A 22,278-nucleotide genomic window follows, 5' to 3' on the forward strand; every position below is an offset into this window, starting at 1 on the left:
AAAAGTCAGACGTGGCTTAGTGACTAAACCAGCACCACCACCATACTTGCACATATGCAAAGTGATACAAGGTTTTCCGATTAGTCCTCCTTTGTTATGTAGCCCAAGAATGTAAGGAACCCCAAGGCCCAGTAGGGGTTTTGGCTAGATAAATTGTGGCAAATCCATATAATAGAATATCCTGAGCTGTTGGAAAGAATGAGGTGGTTTTTCTATCTATTGATATGAAAAAATTTCCAAGATATACCATTAGGTGAAGACAAGGTGTAGGATAGTGAAAATAGTATGCTTAACTATATCATGTATCTTCTACATGCTATTTACAGATTGACTATCTCTGAAGGATGCCCTGAAATCTGGTAGCAGGAGTTCCTGCCTGCCTACCTGCAAGGGGACTTTCAGTCAGAGATGGGCTTTTTACCATACAGCCTTTTGTAACTTTTAATTGTTAAGCCCTGGGAAAATATTAACAGTTCAGGAAAATGACTAAAAAAATGTAGAAGTCTGTAGAAAGATTAATGTAATACATGACACAAGGAGAAAAATTTGGTCAGCTCTCTTATTTATTGGCCACCTCTTAAATGATAAACATACTTTTGTTTCAACGTCGTTGTCATTAAATGCCACAGTTTTTCCATGAAAACACTCTCCAGAGAGCCTTTTAAAAATATCTTGCATTGGCATATGTTTTGATCATTCTTAAGACCATTCTAATCAACTAAATGCAGAAACGACCAAAGCCACTTGGTTTTTTCCCAGAATACAATTGATGCAGATAAAATATGACTACAAAAACTTGAATCATTCTCTAGCTGGGAAATGTATGAATAGAAATTAGAAATTAATTTTTGCCTGCTTTGAAATTATAGTGTTTTTTTTTTTCCTCATTGAAAACTTACATTTCTCCCTGCTTCTGTTTCCTTGCATTTCTCCCTGCTTCTGTTTCCTCCTCTCTCCTTTTTTCTCTCTCTCTTCCCTTACTCTTTTTCTTTCATTCTTGCAAGCACTTTTCCATTTTCCTCCTTATACTCTCTGGGACTTTCTCTCTCTCCCAGCCTTAAAGTCATGTGTCTTCTGTAAAGATGCCTTTTATACCAAGAACACGAAGTTCTCACTGTTGAGTATATAGTGTTAACTCCCTGTGAAAGATAAATGCGTCTCGTGGCAGAAAATCATTTAATGATGTTAACTGGTTTTCCAGTGGGTCCTGAATGACAGTCTAGCCCCCACTTAGTCGGCCTGAAGAGCTGCACGAGGGGGCCCTGGGATGCACCAACCCTGACTTCTGTACCAATCGCCTGACAGTGAGAACCTACCAACATTAAGATAAATAGCCAACTTAGAATTCTGCAAACACTAAACAGCGCAGTCATGTGACTCATCTACACGGAGACCCTTCTGAGAGTGAAAGGGGCAGCTGTTGGTGGCCACGCTGGACCAGCAGGCGTAAGTCAGGACCAACCAGCACCCCGGCACTGAGATCCCCTGAACACAGACACCACCACTTGATGCAGATGAAATATAATTACAAAGGACCAAGGAGAATACTCACCGGTCACAGCTCTGGGATTGTACTGATATGCACCTGCAGGGAAGAGAGTACAGCTCAGTCAGTGCCCTGGTCCTGAAGGCACTCATTTCTCTAAGCAGGAGAACTCCTGGACGGTTTGGCTCTCATCTTAAAGCCCTGAGAGATTCACAACCGGCAAAATCAGGCTCACTTTAGCACCGAACCAGGATCATTTGTTTCCATGCTGAGCCATGCTTAGGAATCAGAGGCGCATTTACAGAACATGCAGATTACCCAGCGAGCGTGCCCCCATCCCTCACACCATAATTCCAGACGGCAGAAAGCTTCCTCCTCCCATGTCAGGAGGAGGCAGATCTTAATCAGATTCGCAGCAAAGGCTTTGCCATGCAGCTTAATATTGGGGGGAGACAGTTCTCTTCCGGCTGAAGCAGGGTGGAGCATAGAACACAGGCTGGAGGGAGAAGGCTGTGGCAGAGAGCAGGAGGCAGAGGGTCACATAGTCGTCCCGATTTTGGATTGGATGGTGTGATGGGATCGGCCTACTCTGGATCTGCGTCCGCGTCTCAGAAGCAGCCCCTGGGAGTTGCGCTCTCCTCCAGCAGGCGAAGCCAGCACTAACCGGGCGTGTCCTGCAAGGCCGGGTGTGTGTGTTCCGGAGCCTTGGCTGCTGTCTGAGCTGGGACGTAGGTGGTCTCTTTACTGACTACCCCTGTGGTTCCCACAGGAGGGGCTGTGGATGGCAACCTGGAGCCTGGTCCAGTAGCTGGCCTTGTGGCCACTTTGGTGTCTGACTTGGAAGTAAGATCTGGCTCTGCAGGGGAGTGCAAGACATGGACAGTGAAAAATTGAGAACAGTGTCTTTTCTCAGCTTCAGAAGAGAATGGACCAACACCTTTTCCCGTGAGCCCACCCAGCCAGTCCTCTCCCGGGAAACTCCTCCACAGCTCTGCGGGAAGAGCCCTTGAGTGGGTAACATCTTTGTCCGTTCCGAATGGCCAAGAGGCTTTTGTGGACACTAGTGCATTTATGACTATTTATCATGGGCCACATAAGCTAACGATCTCAAAGATCTGAGTAGAATCAGGCACTGGAGAAGTGGTTACCCGGAAACCCAGTTCAGACAAACAAGTGGAACTGAGGATTTCCCTGGTTGTCCATTGGATAAGTATCCACCTGCCAATGCAGTGAAGAGGGGGTTCGACCCCTGGTCTGGGAAGATCCCTCATGTTGTGCAGCAACGAAGCCAGTGCACCACAACTGCTGAGGCTGGGCTCCAGAGCCCACCAGCCTCAACCACTGAGCCCATGCTCTGCAATAAGAGGAGCCCCGGCAGTGAGAAGCCTGAGCACCGCAACAAAAAACCAGTGCAGCCAAAGAATAAAGGAACAAAAATAATTAAGAAAAGTGGAACTGTACTTGCCAAAGACATCAGGATGCTAATTTTGGTTTACTTTTTACATACTGGCACAAAACTTTTGAAATAAGGGGAACCTGGGATTCAGCCCACCTGACCTTTAGAGAGTGGACCTGAGAGATGCACCTTGGCTCGGCACCCATCTCTGGGAGGAGGCTGAGCCGCCTGCCATGTGTTGAGGTCCTTGACCTCCCATCCCTCACTGGCCAGCAGCTGCTGCAACCCATAGGGTGCAATAGCATAACCCTGCTGTTCTGTTTCCGTAGTGAGTGGGTCTTCCAGTGTGATAATACAGTCCTGATGAGCCCAGCCCTGGAGCAGAAGCTGTGATCACACATCCTGGGCTATCCAGCCCCCTGTTAGGGCCTCTGCCCCACGCTCTCCCAGGCACGTGCGCCAGAGGAGTCATCATGCCCTTTCGCCCTCTGTCAGCACCTCGTAGGACCCAGGCGCTCTGCAGACCATGCTCCCCCTGACCCGGAGCAGGCCCATGAGGTGCTCCTGGCCCCGGCATCCACCCTGGAGGTTACACTCACACTGGAGATTTCCCTGCGCGGCTGAAATCTGCCAAATGCTTGGGGCATGAAGGCCAGGCTGAGGGAGGTCCCTCGAGCCAGCTGTGACTTGGGTCAAAGGGGTTGTGGGCACCCCAGCCTCTTCCTTCCATTTGTCATCAGTTCAGTAACTGGGAGGAAACCCTTACTCCACCCCGCCACCTTTCCTTCAGCGATGGTTCTCAGCCGTGTCCCCCTGAGGGTCCCAGGAGAGCTTCTGGAACTCCAGTAACTAGGCACTCCCCAGACCACCGAGTTCCAGAAGATCTCAGTGAGCATCCTCACTTAAGAACTGGCTCTCAAGGGAGGCGGCCCGAGAAGCGCTGTCAACCACCGTGGGATGGCTGCACCTGGAGGGAAAGGAGGAGACGGGGCCAGGAGAAGCCTGGCACTGAAGCTTCCCTGATGGCCCAGTGGTAAAGAAGCCTGCTGCCGACGCAGGAGATGCAGGTTTGATCCCCGGCCCAGGAAGCTCCCACATGCTGCAGGGCAACTAAACCAAGATGCCACAACTAGTGAGCCAGCATGCTAGAGCCCTCGAGCCACAACTCCTGATCCACGAGCTGCAAGGAGATGCAGGTTTGATCCCCGGCCCAGGAAGCTCCCACATGCTGCAGGGCAACTAAACCAAGATGCCACAACTAGTGAGCCAGCATGCTAGAGCCCTCGAGCCACAACTCCTGATCCACGAGCTGCAACTTCTGAAGCCTGGGCGCCTGGAGCCTGTGCTGCCACAGCAAGAGAAGCCACAGCAATGAGAAACCCATGCACCACAACTCTAGCATAGCCCTTGCTCGCCGCAGCTAGAGAAAAGCCTAAGCATCAACAAAGACCCAACACAGCCAAAATAAATAAAAAATAAATAAAAACCTCACACTGGGTAATGGGCCACAGAGAATCAGGGGTCAAGAGAGGATGTCAGAAGACACAGGGCACGTCTTCCCAGGATATTTTGTATCCAAGAGCTCAGATTTTCTTAACAGAGCAAAGGAAACTAGGGTAGAGTTTGCCTAAGACTTGGTCAACATGCAGAACCCTGGCAGCTTTGTGCAAGTGTCTGTACCAAAACAACCATGGGTAGGGTTGTTGGGAGATGGTGTGCCTGGGCCGCTCCCGGTTCTGCACATCTTGCCAGCGGAGGTGCCATCTTTTCTAGGATGCTTAGATGGCCTTGGCAGGTGGAGACAGTACCGCCCCCTGGAGCACAGGGCAGATGTGTTCACACCAACAGTAAAACATCAGGCTCCTGCTCAGGTTCCCTCCTCTCCAGGGATGTCCGCCGCCCACACGGGCACCGGCTTAGGCCTGTTTAAGGCATGTGGGGACAAGGGACTTGATGAAATCTGCCAGTGGCCCTGCTGCCTGCAGTGCCAAGTAAGAGAGTCCTCCATCTCTGATCCAGGAGGGTCCGGTTTTCTGCCAGTGCCCATGAGGCCCAGGAAGGCTGATATGCAAGGTGGGCAGAACCTCAGCTCCCTGTTCCCCACCCCCCTCATTCTTGAAGCTATGCATCTGAAACAAGGTGTGATTCGGCCTAGTAAGAGTGGATTTTAAACCATTGTGAATTGTGCACCCGTAAAGCCTGGCTGTCAGGCAACTTCGGTTGAAAAGAGAAAATGAAGCTAATGTCAACTCTTATTCTTGACATGAATAAGCGGTGTTTGCGGTGGAACCCTGGCAGTGGCCCACGGATCCGCAGGCTCTCTGTGGACCTGAGGGCAGCTGGGAATGGGGGTCCTGAGAGAGTCTGCGGCATTCCTACCTTTTCCGGAGGGGGTGGGGCTCTCTGGCTCTGGGGTCAACCCTGTCGGCGCTGCTGTGGAGGGTGGCCTTTGGTGACTCAGGGAGGGGTCTCCTAGAGAGAGGATAACCACACGGCATTTATGATCCCGAGGGTGGAACCTGGGGTGGCTTTAGAACTGGATGTAGATAAAAGAATAATAATAATAAATGTATAATTTAAATAAACAATATGTTTATAATTTAAAGTGGACACATTTGGCCACCCAGGCCTAGCCAGACACACACGAGATAAACAGCTGTTGGTCCGCAGTTCGCAGAGCAAACAGACTGCACAAGTTCAGCGGCAAGTGTCTTGTCTTTGGCTAGAATGATAGCAATGATATCAACTCAGCTTTTTAATGCTGGCTTTTCCATGAGAAAACAAATGATTACTCAACGGATTGTTTTTGGCACAGGTTGCTGGGGATCATGGAAGGAGTGGTTAGTAGTAAAAGGTGGGGCTTTGGGGGCTAAGCCTTAAAGGTTCCCCCAGTCTTCAGTTCTAAACATCTATGATTCTAGGCTTACCCCCATCTTTCATTCCCCCTGCCCCACCCTGCAACCCACCCTGTTCAGTTCAACATCCTTGATTCATTCACCCAGAGGAACTGGAACATTGAGGAGACGCCCACTTTCTCTACAGTCGGAAGCCCTGAATTTTGCCCCTGGGCTACAGTTGCAGTGGGTCCCTGGGCTAGACTGAGGAAGACAGCTGTGCTCTCCCCAAAGTCACTGCTCAGACCTGGCCTCACCCAGCCCGTTCCCATGCTCCCAACGGTCCATGCGGTGGGCACCCTGTTCCCAGCCCAGCAATGCCTCTGCTACAAGCAGAAGGCTTGCCTGGCCTCTGAGCCCTGCACGGTGGCCATGCGGTGGCGGGCCAGGGGCACAGGGTGATCTCAACACTACAGATTTAACAGGAAGACTGGCTTTTCAAGGAGTCCCCCCGCCATGAATCTGCTCTTGAACAATCCCGTTTGCTTTCTCCGGAGAGCAGCTGAGACTGTCCACAAATGTTATGTAAGATCGTATCCCACCTGGACACACACCATGTGTTCAGTAACTATTTAACGCATCCTTCTCTTGGAAGGCTATGCTCCTTCCTTCTCTAGAGTACAGGGCTTAGTCTTCCTGAAAATAACACTGCTGGCTTCCACTCTAAGATTCTTTGACTTCTCCTGGCATGGTTATCCAGCTGTGGATTTTTTTTCTCTTTAAAGGTGGGGCAGTTCCATAGATGTCTCCTCATTCTTGGTCTGGAGCTCCGGCTGGATCCCAGATGATGTCTGGATCAGGAGGTCTCTGCTCCATGGGTCTCTCTACTTCTCTCAGGCAGGTGCCAACAGGAGGAAGGGCAGTGATTTCCCTGTGGGCTGTCCCCTGGGGAGGAATCGGGCAGCCCGCCAGGGAGCAAGGTGCTGTGAGCAAACATTTCTGTCTGTAGCCCAGTTCTTGCTTCTGTGATCTAAAGCACTGATGGTAATAATAGTTAATATTTACCAGAGTTTGTTTACTCCTCCTACAAGCCCCCATGTTGAAAGGACCTGATGAATCAGGCCCATTTTCTTGATGAGGAACCAAGAGATCCAAGACATTGAGGCCCTTGCCCAAGGTCTCATGGATGGTTATGTGGCAGAGCCAGGATTTGAACCCAGAACTGTGTGACCCCCAAAGCCCACATAGTTCCCCCTCTTTGAGGTGTGTTTAGAAGCGCATTGGTTTATTTAGCCTCAGTCCTCAACACAGACATCTAGGCTCCCTCATCAGCTGCCCGTACTGCGGTCTGCTCTCTGCGTGGCCGTGGCAAAAGGGGTGGAGGGACAGTGCTGGGACAGCCACTTACTGATGCACTTGAGGTTGGGAGTGGTCCAGTGGGCGACTTTCGCGGTCTCATTAAACACACACTGGGTCAGGCTGGAGGTCCCAGCTTTACGCTTGAAGCCAGAATTACAAACATACCGCTCCCTGGAGTTGATGCTGTAATTCTTGACCCGGATGTCTGCATGCTCCACGGATGTGGGAGTCGGGCAGGTGATGCCTACAAAAGTGTAGATGAGAGGGAAGATGTGAGCAGATTGCAGCTTGCTCTGCGGGAGGCTCGGGTGGAAGTCAGTCACTTTAAACCTGAAGGACCCTAGGGATCCACCCCCAGATTCAAGCATGTGGAAGATGCCGAGTAAGGGCGCCCACCGTCTGGAAGTGGTCCAGGATCTTGCTTTAAGAGCCAGCCACTGAGCACCATTCGAGCCCCGGGGGTCATCAGTGGAGACCCCTCTCCCTGCCCTCCACCCCCCATTAGTCTCCAGCCTCCGTATCTCTCAAACATATCCACCTCTGTCTCTCTCCTACCCTGCCTCTCTTGCCTGAACAACAGCAAAAGGCTCCAGGTTGCTACCTTTAACAAACCTTTAATCCATTTCCACAAGGCAGATGGCATCATCTTCATTTTTTAAATAGTTTCTGTATTTATTTCTTTGGCTGCACCAGGTCTTAGTTGTGGCATTCGGGATCTTTAGTTGTGGCATGTGAGATCTTTAGTTGCAGTATGTGGGATCTAGTTCCCCCACCAGGGATGAAACCTGGGCTCCCCCCCACCCCCACATTGGGAATGTGGAGTCAACCACTGGACCATCAGGGAAGTCCCCAGCAGCATCTTTATAAATGCATATTTGATGACTTCACTCTTTCCTGGTTGCCCACTGCCATCTTTCCTGAGCTGAGTTTAATGCCACTTCCTTAGGAAAGCCCTCCCTCACCCCTACAGTCCCCCGAGTCCCAGAGTTCTGTGCCCTTTTCCCTACAGTGGGGTCCATCCACAGCTGTATTTGAGACGCAGAGCCTTGAGGAAGGCTCTGCTGTTCCCGCCTGCCGCTCCGGCTACTCTTGCCTCTGGCCACACTAGCCTTTGACCCCTCACCACCCCCCATGCCTTCACCATGCCCCTCTGCCTCCCCGCACCCCACCCCTTCTAGCTTAGTTCAATGCTACTTCCTCGGGAAAGCCCTCCCTCACAAGGGTCCTCAGTTCTTACAAGGTGAGAACCCAGCCAGGTTACCACATTTCCTCCAAAGCGGCCTCCTTTAAGACTGAGTCCCACCCAAAGCCAGGAAGAGTCTATTGCAGCTTAAGTTTCAAAGCAAGATTTTCCTGTAGCCACTTGACACAACTGTATGATTTCTTAATGCTCTTTTCCTTATCAATTCAGTATATGATTAGGTTTTCTTGTGCATGGAAGAGATGGGAGAACTCGTTTCTGAGGGCAAGCCTCGCCTGTGTGAGGCGGTCGAGGCGGCTGAGGGTGGGCTATGCTGGAGGGAAAGTCCCACCGAGAGAAATTCCTCAATAGCATTTGCCATCGTCCTGGAGGCTCCCTTCTCAGTTACTGAAGGGTGTGTCTATGCGGAGTGGCTCGTTGGTTGGGTGCCTGGCTGTCCACAGCTGCCTGGGGAGCTGACGTCTGGGTTCCGGGTTGGGAAATGAGTAAGTCTCCGCTGAGCAGCTGGAGCATCAGGAGGCAAGAGAAGGGAGTGAAGTAATCTTTCTGCCAGGGAGGGACTCGGAGGGGAAGACTGAATGTAGCGCCAGTTGGATTCACAGACTGGAGGAGGAAGGCGCCTTAACTGCCCCTGTGCCAGGGGTCAGTCAGTAAACTAGGGCTCAAGGGCCAAATCCAGCCTGCCATATACTTTTGCCAATAAAGTTTTATTAGCACACAGGCTTGCTCATTTCATTTATGAAGATAGAGGCTTTCACTCTGCAGCAGCAGGACTGAATTGTTGAAACAGAGATCTAAATTATTTACTTCCTGGCCCCTTTCAGGAACCGCCTGCCCCAGGCTGTGTAGCCTTGAAACAAACCACTGCCCTTGTTACTTCAGTGCATAAATAACTTTCTTTCTTTCTTTTTTTTTTTTTTCCCAGCTGAGTGAGTCAGCACAGAACTAGGGCAGTCCTCGGAGTAACTGAAGTTGACAAAAGTAATATTGCCCTGCCAAAAAAGAAAAACCTCCCCACATGGCAAAACTCCATGTAAGTCAGAAGACAAATGACCAAACTGGAAAAAAAACAAACTGCATTTTCTATCACGTAGGGTTAACTTCTCTCATGTCAAGAGCTCCTGAAAGTCAATCAAAACACTGCCAATCCCAAGGAAAAATAGGAAAAGAGTATAAACAGGAACTTGACAGAAAAGGAAATACAAATGCTCCTAAATATATTTAAAAAATACTCAACCTCAGTCATAATGAAGGAAATGTAAAATAAAATTGCCTAAGACAGTGATTTCAGCTTCCAGGTTGGAACAGAGCCAGGAGTTGGTTACTACACCATTACTTGCATGTTGCTTATACAGCCCCAAGTGAGACATACTTGCAATCTAAATACCCATGCATTTTGATCCTGCAATTCTGCCCTCAGGGATTTTATTTTACAGCTATATCTGCATTCCTGTGAAACATTATTACAACACTTATGCACATACCCTTGAACTCAGCAGTTCCACCTCTAGGATTTGCCTTACTCGTATATTTATGAAGTGAGTGTGTACAACGTTATCCATTATAATAGCCAGTAAATTGCCCTGTATGTCGTCATTAGGAGAATAAATAAATTACAATAGAGATTATAGCACCACTGTACCATGAAGTCCTACCCAGCTCTTTACAATAGAAATTAGAAAAAAAAAAGAAAGAAAGTTGTTTATGCACTGAAGTGGAGAGATTTCCAGGATAAACTGTTAGGTTTGGAAGAAAAGGAACAGAGCACTGTGTATTATACACTACTCTCAGTGAGAAATGAAGCAATACATTTATCCAGTTTTTTGTTTATACATAAAATCTGCAGAAGTATACACAAGAAACCATTCACACTGGAGGTGAGGTAGCTGAGAGATAAGATTGCAGCCTTTTCACGCTTTCTGGATTTTTAATGGTGCAAATGCTTTACCCATTAAAAATGCTTCTGAAATGTTTTGTTACTCTGTTTCCTCTGCTGATGTTTACACAGTTTTTTTTTTTTTCCATGATATATGCTGGAGTAACAATCAAAATAGCTAGCAACCAGACAGTGGCCTGATTCGGACAGCAAACAATCAGAATAGCTGCTGGCGTTAACCAGGACCTGGTGGGGAGACCACAGGCCACAAATCAAAAGCCACACTAATGATGAGGACTGGCAGAATATCAGTCATGTAGATATACTATATACTGTTTTAAATATATGAAATACTTCATAATAAAAAAGTGGGGGATGGGATTTAAAAATACCCCACCACAGGAAGTCAGAAACCACAGTTCATTGCTTTTACTGTAACACCATGCCGCCTCTGCGTGGAGCCCTAGCTTTCTGCTTTCCTGCCTGACCCTCTGCCCAGGGCTTGCCCATCTTCTCCTTCAGAAAGCGCCCTCTGGGTTTCCACACTCCCCAGCTGCTAGCCTAGGTGCAGATGTCAGAGAATCACTGCCAGAATCAGTGCGACTCACCTCTCAGGGTCACTACTTCCTGAACCCCTTCTGCCACATCCTGCTGGCTAGGAGGGCCTCTTTAAATATCAAATCAGAGGGAGCCAGTTCCAAATTCAGAGTGTGGTTGGAACAGTCTACTGTCAAGTGCTCAGCAGTCTGCAGACAGGCCAGCCCACCACTGGGTCAGCTGTCAGACCCTCTCCTTCTGCTTCAGGGTGTATTACCAAGGTGTCAGCATCCTCATACCTGAACACACCTGAGCACACCTGAGTCCAGTGGGTCAGTCACTCCAGGCTTTACTTTGGTCTTCCTAGTCTCAGAAGGGAAAATAGCTTGTTTGATTTTAATTCTTAATCCAACCCTGACTCTTCTTTTAAAACCCCATCAACATCTAATATTAGATTTTTAAAATATTTATGTACTTATTAAGGGTGCGCTGGGTCTCAGTTACCACATATAGCATCTAGTTCCCCAATCAAGGAGCATGAAGCCTTAGCCATTGGACCACAAGAGAGGTCCCTGATATTACATTTTTAAAACTCTAATATCCAGCTTGCTGTCCTTTGTCAGTCCATCCTGACGCTGACAATGCTCTCTTCACTTACAGTGATTCTGTAGTGAACACAGCATTTTCATTCCCTTTTCAATGAGATCATAAGATAATCATTATTTTAATGTACCAGTTTTCTAAAAAAATTTTTTCTCCTATTAACTTGTGTGAAAAGAGTTCATGGGAGAAGCGATCTGGCTGTTTAGGTATACTTCCTTCCTCCTCCTCTCTCTCCATCTGATGTCTGGGTTGCATCTTGCTCATCTGAATCCCTTCCCAAACATTTTTATTTGCCTTGTAGTCCTCAAGTTCAGCTCCATCCACTGATTCCAATTTCAAATCATGTTTTGAATCTCTTGATCTTTCCTTGGTCACCTTTTTGTTTCTATGTTGTTTTCAGATTTGAAGTTGTATGTCAGCAAATTGTCCTACATCTTCTAGATCTGGAAATCCTTTCCTCCATTTAGGCAGTGGATTTCAGCTTTGAGTGTTTGTGGCACTCTGAAATAAAACATTTGCCCTGTCACTCGAGGGGATTTAAAAAGTGGAGGCCATGGCAACCGTGTCAGTAAGAGACACAAAGAATCACTGCTGCAGTGTAAGGACACCGTGCTAGTATGTCATTCTGCTGAGCTGCCTGCTATGTGGGTGGGACAGTTTATTGCATGTGTAAGTACCTAAATTTATGGCATATGTAATAATTCTAAGGTTTGGGCAGGCTTCAGTAAATAGGCAGTCTTCTCCATGGTGGTCTGACTTCACCTTAGATGCGTAGTTAACCTGGGACACAGTAAAGATGTGTGTGAGCGCCCTGGCAGGACGGAAGGAGCATTCCTGCTCCTTGCACTTGGGAGATGGCTGCCCTTGCGCTCCTGCTGTCACTCATCTGCGGCTCCCAGGGGTGGCAGAGCAGCTCCTCCAGCCCTGTGGCCCTTTGCTGCGGCTTCTCCCGCCTTTGGGCCAGGTGTGTCCAGCTCCAGGATGAGAAGGGCCCCTTGTGGAAGCTGGAGTCTCACGGGGAAGATGAAGGACCCACAGGGGTTCCAGCTCTGCCTCTCAGCTCCCACGGGGCTCTGGCTTCCCCCTGTTTTACGTCCGTCTTCCCACCGGACCGTGACCTGGAGGCTCCAGCTTCAGATGCAGAGAGGACAGCTTACCTAGATAGTAACCGGCTCCCACAGCAGCAGGAGGTGGTTCTGCTCCTCTTAGATTCTTTGGACCACAGTCCTGACCGACACAGAGTCTCCAAGTATCTTCCCACAGTTGGCTACTAGTTACAATGGGGAAAATGGTAACTACATTGCTTCCCACAATTGGTTACTAGTTACAACAGGGAAAATGGTAACTACCTCAAAGAAAGCTGACAACTGCCACTGGAACCAAGTGATCAGACATCACAGGGAATTCCCCCTGGTGGTCTAGTGGCTATGACACTGCATCCCCAGTGCAGGGGGCCTAGGTTCGATCCCTGGTCAGGGAACTACATCCTGCATGCTGCAACTAAGATCCCACATGCTGCAACTAAGACCTGGTGTGGTCAAATAAATAAATATTAAATAAAAAGAAGTAATATCACCAACATGGGGTTATAATAGCTGTCATATGCCTCCTGATCTGATTCACTGCCAAGGACACAGGATCACATCTGTGGTCTCCCTCCCCCAAATCCATAACCCGAATCTAACCATGAGGAAACATACAGAATGTTCCAGACTGAAAGAGGCCAAAGAGATATGATAAAAAAATGTTACACGTGGTCCTAGATTAGATCCAGAATTAGGAAGAAAACAGCTAAAAGGACATTAATGGGACAACTGATAAAATTTGAAAAATGGACCTCGTATTAGGTAATATTATTATGCCAAGATTAAATGTCCTAATTTTGATAGTCGTACTGTGATCTGGTAAGAGTGTTGTGTTTTAGGAAGGTATGTAAGAAAATGTGTTCTTAGGAAATATACATTGAAATATCTAGGCAGAAATATTTCACGCATAACATGGCAAACAGTTTAGATGCTTCAGAAGAAGATGTACATGTAATATAAATATGAAAATGTACATAAATTTAGAGAGGGGGGAAACAGTAAATAAAATGGTGGTCCAGTGGTCAGGAATCTGCTTTGCAGTGCAGGGGACATGGGTTCGATCCCTGGTTGGGGAACTAAGATCCCACATGCCACAGAGCATCTAAGTCCGTGTGCCACAACTAGAAAGTCTGTGCCACAATCTCACATGACCCAACTAAGACCTGACAAAGCATAGAAATAAATTTTAAAAAAAAGAAAACTGGGCAAAATGTAAACAGTTGGCAAAGCTGGGTACAAGGTATTCAGAAGGTCTTTGTACTGTCTTTACAACTTCCTGGTGAGTTTGAGGTTGTATCGGAATAAATGAAGGTTAAAAAGTAAGTAAGCATCCAAATAAAAAGTAGCTGAGTGGTGCCTGGGGCCCTTTCCTTGAGATTTCCTCTTGAAAGAAACTCTACCTGCCCTCTACAGCTCAGACCACGATCGCCTTTTGGTCAGGAAAATCTTCTTTGATTATCTCCCTCACTGTGATTTTCACGGTGCTGACTGCCCCCTGTTACCTGTCCCCTCTTCACACCTTTCAGAGTTTCTTCCTCATTTCCCCGGGGCCAGTAGTGGTGATTCCACTCTTTCTACACTTGGCCTTTTTTTTAATTTTTTAATATTTATTTATTTTGCTGCTCTGGGTGTTTTTAAAAATTTGATTATGTTATTTTTTTATTCTTGGCTGTGCTGGGTCTTTGTTGCTGCATGGGCTTTTCTCTAGCTGTGGTGAGCGGGGGCTCCTCTAGGTGCGGTGCTGGGCTTCTGATTGCCGTGGCCTCTCTTGTAGCTCTAGGGCCCGAGAGCTTCAGTAGTTGCGGCTCTAGAGCACAAATTCAGTAGTTGTGGCACACAGGCTCAGTTGCTCTGTAGCCTATGGGATCTCCCCGGAACAGGGATCAAAACCAAGTCTCTGGCATGGGCAGGCAGATTCTTCACCACTGAGCTACCAGGGAAGCCCTGCTCTGGCTCTTACCTGCGGCATGTGGGATCTTTTAAGTTGCAGCTCGCAGGCTGCAGCCGAGAGTTCTACATTGTCCCTGATGGGAGTGTTCGTCTCCATCAGGGCCGCACAGGAGGTCTTGCTCTGCCTCACCAACTGCTCTTTACTGCCTTTACCCTCCTCTTCTACCCTCCTTGTCAGTGCGGCTCAGGTGTGCACCAGAACCGTCCGGAGGGCCTGTGACAACACAGGGTACTGCGCCCTCTTCTTGGAACTCCTGAGTTAGCAGGTCCTGGGCAGGAGCCACGCATCTCACTTCCTAACCCTAACCCTAACAAGCTCCAGGTGATGACGATGCTGCTGGCCCAGGGACCACACCCTCTGTTATTTAAAGGTACAAAAGAGCCTTGGCATCACAGCGAGTTACTTTTCAGCATGAAAACTGCTTTTCATACTTTTTCAGGTCGTGGTCTTGGTTCCATCAGGGAGAATTTCTTTTACAGTTTCTTCCGGCTGTGCTCTTCTGAATTTCTGTTCTAATACTTTTTCATTGGATCTAATTCTCCCCCACCTCCAGCTCAAAAATGTTCTGTGGGTGTGTTTGTGTGTGTCAGGCTTGACAGTACCACACCACAAAATCTTAAATTAAATCTCAGATTTTTGCTACCAAAATCCTAAATCTGTACCTGTGGGGCTTTGCTATATATGAACAGAGCTGGGGAAATATTTAGAGGTGGAGGGGTGGGTTGAGTGGAGAGGAACGACCATAAAACTCAACCCTGGAAACATTTGACCATGACCAGCACAGAAAGTCCCATAAAAACGCTAGACTCTGTTCTATGATAAAGTGTTCCTTCCTGCTGTGGGAGCCTGAATGGACCTTGGACCTTTGGACCCCTCAGGGTACATTACTGATGGCTGGACGGTCTCCCCAGTCCCAGAGGAGTAACTCCAGAGAGTACAGCAGATGGGAGAGGGCTTAGCAAAGACAGGATTTAGTCAGCAAGAGTGTGTTTAGCTGGCTTCCTTCTTTATGCCAGGTCTGGTCTCTGGAGCTGACACCATTGTCGTCTTGGCCTTGGGAGAGTCTGTAATGTCAGAGTCAAGTGCTGAGCCTCTCTGCCAGAGGTTGCTTTGAAACCTCATAATGGGGGAGACTCAGAACCCCCACCTCACCCCAAACACTATACATACAGTGACTCTCAGGACCAGTCCATTTCCTCAGAATTGCAAAGGCAAAGTGCTCAAAGCTGTACCTGTCTTTTTGTGACCAGCTTATTTCACTTAAGGGCTTCCCTGGTGGCTCAGATGGTAAAGAATCTGCCTGCAGTGCAGGAGACCTGGGTTTGATCCCTAGATGGGGAAGATCCCTTGGAGGAGGGCATGGCCACCCATTCCAGTATTCTTGCCTGGAGAATTCCATGGACAGGGGAGCCTGGTGGGCTACAGTCCATGGTGTCACAAAGAGTCGGACATGACTGAGTGACTAACACACTATTTCAGTTAGCATAATCAATATTGTAGCATATTTCAAAACCTCCTTCCTGTTTAATGCTAAATATTGCACTGTATGTATAGACCACATTTTGATTGTTATTCATCTGCTGATGGACACTTGTGTTGCTTCCACAGTTTACTTACTGTGAGTAATGCTGCTATGATCATAGGTGCACAAATATCTCTTTAAGACCCTACTTTCTTATCTTTGTTCCTCTGTATATAACGTATCTTTATTCTTTAGATCATGATTTTCTCTTTCTCCGTATTTTTCAGCAGTCTGAATATGATGTGTCTAGTATGAGATTGGGGCTTCCCTGGTAGCTCAGACAGTAAAGCATCTGCCTGCAATTCAGGAGACCTGGGTCCAATCCCCGGGTCGGGAAGATCCCCTGGAGAAGGAAATGGCAATCCACTTCAGTACTCTTGCCTGGGAAATTCCATGGATGGAGGAGCCTGGTAGGCTACACAGTTCACGGGATCGCAAAGAGTTGGACATGACTGAGCAATGAGATTATTTCAAGGGAGTGACTTTCATCCTGCTTGGTGTTCTCTCAGCTTCCTGGATCTGTAATTGAATATCTTTTATAAATTTGGAGAAATTATCAACTATTATCTCTTCAAATATTTCTTCTGCTCTATTCTCTTTTGTTTCTGGAGTTCTGATTACACATATATTAAACCACTTCCTACTGTACCACAGCTCTTGGATATTCTGTTCTGTGTCTTTGTTTTCCCGCTCATTTTTGCTCTTTGTGTTGCTGTTAGAGTAATTTGTACTGACCTATCTTCAAGTTTTGGAGAAGGCAATGGCAACCCACTCCAGTACTCCTGCCTCGAAAAATCCCATGGATGGAGGAGCCTGACAGGCTACAGTCCATGGGGTCGAGAAGAGTCGGACATGACTGAGCGACCTCACTTTCACTTTTCTATATATTCAAGTTTACTGATTCTTTTCTTGGCTGTGTCAAGTGCTCTGATAAGCTTGTCAAAGGTTTGCTTCATCTCTATTGTTTTTAAATTTTTTCTAACATTACCATTTGAGACTTTCTCAAGATTTCCATTTCTCAGCTGAAATTCCCCCTTTACTCATGAATGCTATCTTTTCCATCTAAGCCTTTAACATATTAATGATATTGAGCTAGCCAAAAGTTTCCTTTGTTTTTTTTTTTTTTTTTCCCAAAAGATGGCTCTCATAGAGCTTAGGTGTCTTTAACTTCATTGGAAACAATTTTGTTAGATTGTATTGTGACAACTCATATCGGCATACATTTTTAAAAACTTATCAAAATTGGTGAATTTGTATGTAGCCATTTTAATATTGAAGACGGAAGAAAAAAGCAACATTTTTGGCATATCGTGCATTATTATTTCAGAAAAGGTGAAAGCACAACTGCAATACAGAAAAATATTTGTGCAGGGTATGGAGACCATGCTGTGACTAATCAAACATGTCAAAAGTGGTTTGCAAAGTTTCATGCTGGAGATTTCTCACTGGATGATGCTCCATGATTGAGTAGATCAGTTGAAGTTGATAGTAATCAAATTGAGACATTAATTGAGAACAATCAATTAATTGTTATATCATGCAGGCGATTGCCAAAATACTGAAAATATCCAAACCAAGGGTTGAATATCCCGTGCACCAGGTTGTTTATATTCATCGCTTTGATGTTTGGGTTCCACAAAGTTAAGCAAAAAAATAAAAAAAACCTTCTTGACTGTATTTCCACATGCGACTCTCCACTTAAATGTAATCCCTTCCATTTTTAAAACACTGTGACAGGTGATGAAAAGTGGACACTGTACAATAATGCAGAATGGAAAAGATAGTGGGCCAGGTGAAATGAACCACCACCAACCATACCAAAGGCCAGTCTTCATCCAAAGAAGGTGATGTTGTGTATATGGTGGGATTGGAAGGGAGTCCTCTATTATGAACTCCTTCTGGAAAACCAAACAATTAATTCCAACAAATACTGCTCCCAATTAGACCAACAGAAAGCAGCACTCAGCAAAAAGTGTCCAGAATTAGTCAACAGAAAACGCATACACATCAGGATAACGCAAGATCACTGTTTCTTTAACACCCAGGCAAAAACTGTTGCAGCTTGACTGGAAAGTTCTGATTCATCTGCCATATACACCAGACACTGCACCTTTAGATGTCCATTTATTTCAGTCTTTACAACTTAATGGAAAAAATTTCAATTCCCTGGAAGACTGTATAAGGCACTTGGAACAGTTGTTTGCTCAAAAGATAAAAAGTTTTGGGAAGATGGAATTATGAAATTGCCTGGAAAAAAATGGCAGAAGGTAGTGGAACAAAACAGTGAATACGTTATTGAACAAAGTTATTGGTAAAAAAAAAAAGAAGGAAGGAAGGAAGGAAAAGAAAAGAAAGTTCTTGGTGACGATGAAAAATGTGTCTTTTATTTTTACTTAAAAAACTGAAGGAACTTTTGGCCAACCCAACAGTTCCTTTAACTTCCAGTCTGATAGTTTCAATTTCTGGGTCACTGGTGAGTCTTGCTTATTGCTTTTGATCCCTGGGTCGGGAAGATCCCCTGGAGGAGGAAATGGCAACCCACTCCAGTATTCTTGCTGGAAAATCCCATGGATGGAGGAGCCTGGTAGGCTATAGTCCATGGGGTCCCAAAGAGTCGGACATGACTGAGCAACTTCACTTTCACTTCATAGTGGGACTTTTCTGTTGTTGCGACATACAGACCTACAGTTTGTTGAGACATATTTTTTTGTATGTCTCAATTTTTGATTGAATGCTTAACCATAGTTGTAGAACTGAAATAAACAGTATTTACGCCTGAAAGTGTGAACACTTCTAATGCTTAACTGATGACGTGGGGAAGGTTGAGTCAGTCAAGTCAGTTGTTGAATTGGATTTAGATTTTGTTGTTGCTATGGTTACCTTCAGAATACCATGGGCTTCAAATTCCCCCAGTTCTTTTTTGGCGGGGGGTGGGGGAGGGCGGGGCAGGCGCGGGCTGTGCTGGGTCTTCGCTGCAGTGAGCAGGGTCTTCGCTGCAGTGAGCAGGGTCTCCGCTGCAGTGAGCAGGGTCTCCTCTCTCATTGCTGTGTGCGGGCTTCTCACTGCGCTGGCGTCTCTCGTTGCAGAGCATGGCTCCAGGGCGCACACAGGCTTCAGTGGTTGCTGCTCCCAGGCTCGAGAGCCAGGCTCAGTAGTTGTGGCACACACTCTTAGTTGCTCTGTGGCACGTGGGACATTCCTGCACAGATTGAACCCGTGTCTCCTGCATTGGCAGGTGAATTCCTTACCACTGTGCCACCAGGGAAGCCCTCTTTTAGTCTTTTCTTGTGCTTAGGGTGGATTTGAGTAAACTCTGGGAGAAAACGGAGGGCAGAGGATCCTGGCATGCTGCAATCCATGGGGCTGCAAACAGACACCACGGAGTGACTGAGCAGCAACGAGTGCTTGAGTGGGGGCTGGAGTGGCAGGAGGTGTTTCTCAGGGTTCCTGCTCCACCCTCATCTTGTGTCCTTTTCTGTTTATCTAAACCGCAGGGGTTATCTCTCCACACTCCTGCCCACCCCGCCCTGGGCAGTTGACGGCTGTGCTTGTGACTTGGCGTTTGCTTGCTTGCATGGGGTGGGGTCAGGGGAAGCTGCCTCTTGTCAGGGTCCAGCCTCAGCCTTAGGCAGGCCCGCTGTGCCTAGCGCTCAGGCTTGCAGCTTTCAGTCGTATTGCTTTTTTCCTTTCATGGCAGCCAACCACACCCTCGTTATCTTTAACAGGCTTTGTACATGAAAAAGCTTCCACCCCCTCTTCCAGCAGCAGCAGTAGTGGGCCTCCAGTGGTGTTGGTATAGGATCTGTACCCAGGACCAAGTATATATGGGGTTATCTAGGGACTTGACATTCTGTTCCGTGGATATATTTGTCTATTTGTTCATCTAGACACCCAATACCTTGCTGTCTTGATTATTGTAGCTTTATTGTTGAAGTCAGGTAGTGTAAATCCTCTGACTTTGTTAATCATTTTCAAAGTTGACTTTGGTCCTTTACTGGGTTATCGAATCGGTATATCAATTTCTAACTGGAAAAAAAAAGCCTGCTGAAAGTTTGATTGGAATTGCATTAAATTTATAGACCAAGTTGGTGAAGAACTGACATCTTAATAGTACTGAGTCTTCTCAATACCCCCAAACACAGTCTTTCTTGATTTATTTAAATCTTCAGTAATTTATCTCAGAAATGTTTTCTAGTTTTCAGTGTATCAATTTTGTACACCTTTTGTCAATGTGTCCCTAAGTACTTCACATTTTTACTACAACACAAATGACATTGTGTTTATTTCAGTTTCTAATTGTTGCTAATATTTTGTATATTGACCTTTGTAAATTGATTGTGTACTCTGCAACTTTGCTCAACTTATTCCATTAGCATTTTTGTAGATTCCATGGGATCTTCTACACAGATGGTCCCATAGAAATTTCATGATTCCCTTTCATTTACCGTGTTGTCTTACTAACTGTAACGCTTTGCTGTATTATTGTAGTGCTTGCTTTCAGATCTGCAGTATATGTCTTTACCTCATCACAGCTCACCCACAGGTGAAATCATACTACTTCACAGGTATAGGATAAGAACCTTGAACAATACACTCTCATTTCTCTCCATCCAGCCCTTTGCTATTCTGTCAAATGTTTTGCTTTCTACTTATAAACACCACAATACATTATTATTATTTTTACTTTAAACAGCTGATTACATATTTTATTGGCTATGGATTTTAATAGATGTTTTCTATGTCTTATTCATCATTTCTGGGTGTTTTGTTTCAGGCAGAATTTTTCGGAATGTCTACTCTGTCATTTTACTGAAAAAGGAAGTCTACTTTCCATTGTGAACAGTGTGTGTGTGTGTGCACGCTTAGTCTCTCAGTTGTGTCAAACTCTTTGCAACGCCATGGACTGTAGCCCGCCAGGCTCCGGTGTCCATGGGACTTCCCAGGCAAGGATACTGGAGTAGGCTGCCATTCCCGTCTCCAGGGGATCTTCCCAACCCAGGGATCGAACCTGTGTCTCCTACATTGCAGGTGGATTCTTTACCACTGAGCCACCTAGGCAGCCAGTCAACCACATATTGGTCAGTAATTCACTTTACAAAGCTAGACTCTCACAATTGCAGTGGAGGTAACACATTTGATTGTGTCAATAATCTTCATCTCAGAGGCCTTGGTCACACCTTTTGATACTTCAATTATAATTTCTCTTCTCATAACATTGTTCTCTAGATGGTCAGTGAAGCAAATCTCACCTTGTTGCCAACACTGTAAGCTCCTGAATACAGTTCTCTGGTACTCTTATTACAGGAGCTAAGTCCAGAATGTGATGGGTGTTTTCTGAAGTTAGTTTTTAGCTCATGAATCTACAGAATGGAATGGATGAAGTAATGGAAATGGGAGAAAACATAAGATTCTTGGATTTTCAAACTCTTGAGTAGGCAAAAAATATACATAACAAGTCCTAACGATTGTTTAAATGAAGTCACCAAAATATTTATGTAGGGCCACACCTCTTTCTACTTCCCATAACCTGTGAATCAGACTTTTTTCTAACATGAGTAAGTAACCCTGGCCTACTCTCGAAACCAGAGTTCAAGAGTAGCAGGCTCCTCCCATTCTGTAAGAAAAGTCAGAATCCATTTCAGTATTTTCTGTCTCTTCTTCTGCTGTTCAAACACCTACAGCACACTGACTGTGGTGGGAGACCAAGACGTGTAGGATATGATCTCTGCCCTCGGGCTCACTGTAACACTGATGTAGCCAACGCATGAAAGCCTTTCTGTGTTTTCAGTAATCCATTTTCCCTCATTATTCTGGAAGCACCAGCCAAGCCAACACACATTTTCCTCTTGGCACTCAGTGTGAGTACCCACTATACCCAGGTCATGCCTTTAACTCATCAGCTCTCTTCTGTCAGGCTCGTTAACTCAGCCTCCCCGTCTACCTTTTGTGTGGTAGGTGGACTCATCATCATTCAAGTCCTTCAATTATGACTTCTGAAAGCTTGGGAGACTTGAGTGGCTGTAGGCTGAAGGACAAATAAAAGGGAAAGAATGAAATACATTCTATACTCGAAGGACTCAGGAGGAAATCTGCACCCCCCAGCCTTACCAACACTGCCTTGGTTCAGGGTTTCATCACCACTTACCGGAACTATTGCAAAAGCCTCCAGCTTAGCTTGCTGCCTCCAGACCCTCTTGCCTGCAATCTTTTGAAATGTATTCTCCACACTCTTGACAAGAGTAACCCTTTCACCACATGCATGAATGCTAAGTCACTTTAGTCATGTCCAACTCTTTGTGACCCCATGGACTGTAGCCCGCCAGGCTCCTCTCTCTCCATGGGATTTCCCAGGCAAGAATGCTGGATTGGGTTGCCATACTCTCTTCTAGGGGATATTCCTGACCCAAGGATCAAACCTGGGTCTCCCA

The 22,278-nt window shown here is 46.4% G+C and overlaps 1 protein-coding gene across 8 annotated transcripts in view; it reads right to left on the reverse strand.

Moving 5' to 3' along the window:
* The window catches only part of IL15RA (interleukin 15 receptor subunit alpha), a 47,705-nt gene that overhangs the window by 20,010 nt on the left and 5,417 nt on the right, over positions 1–22,278 (reverse strand). For 3 of the 8 annotated variants that reach the window (XM_070471925.1, XM_070471926.1, XM_070471923.1), the window contains exons 2-5: positions 7,125–7,319; positions 5,262–5,354; positions 2,151–2,342; positions 1,553–1,585 (exon numbers count right to left, since the gene is read on the reverse strand). In XM_070471925.1, coding sequence (XP_070328026.1) covers positions 1,553–1,585; positions 2,151–2,342; positions 5,262–5,354; positions 7,125–7,319 — 513 coding nt within the window. The remainder of the gene's footprint in view (positions 1–1,552; positions 1,586–2,150; positions 2,343–5,261; positions 5,355–7,124; positions 7,320–22,278) is intronic. The other 5 variants (XM_070471929.1, XM_070471928.1, XM_070471931.1 and 2 more) reach the window with 3 other exon arrangements.

This window comes from Odocoileus virginianus, chromosome 9 (assembly GCF_023699985.2).
Source record: "Odocoileus virginianus isolate 20LAN1187 ecotype Illinois chromosome 9, Ovbor_1.2, whole genome shotgun sequence".
NCBI classification, from domain to species: Eukaryota; Metazoa; Chordata; class Mammalia; order Artiodactyla; family Cervidae; genus Odocoileus; species Odocoileus virginianus.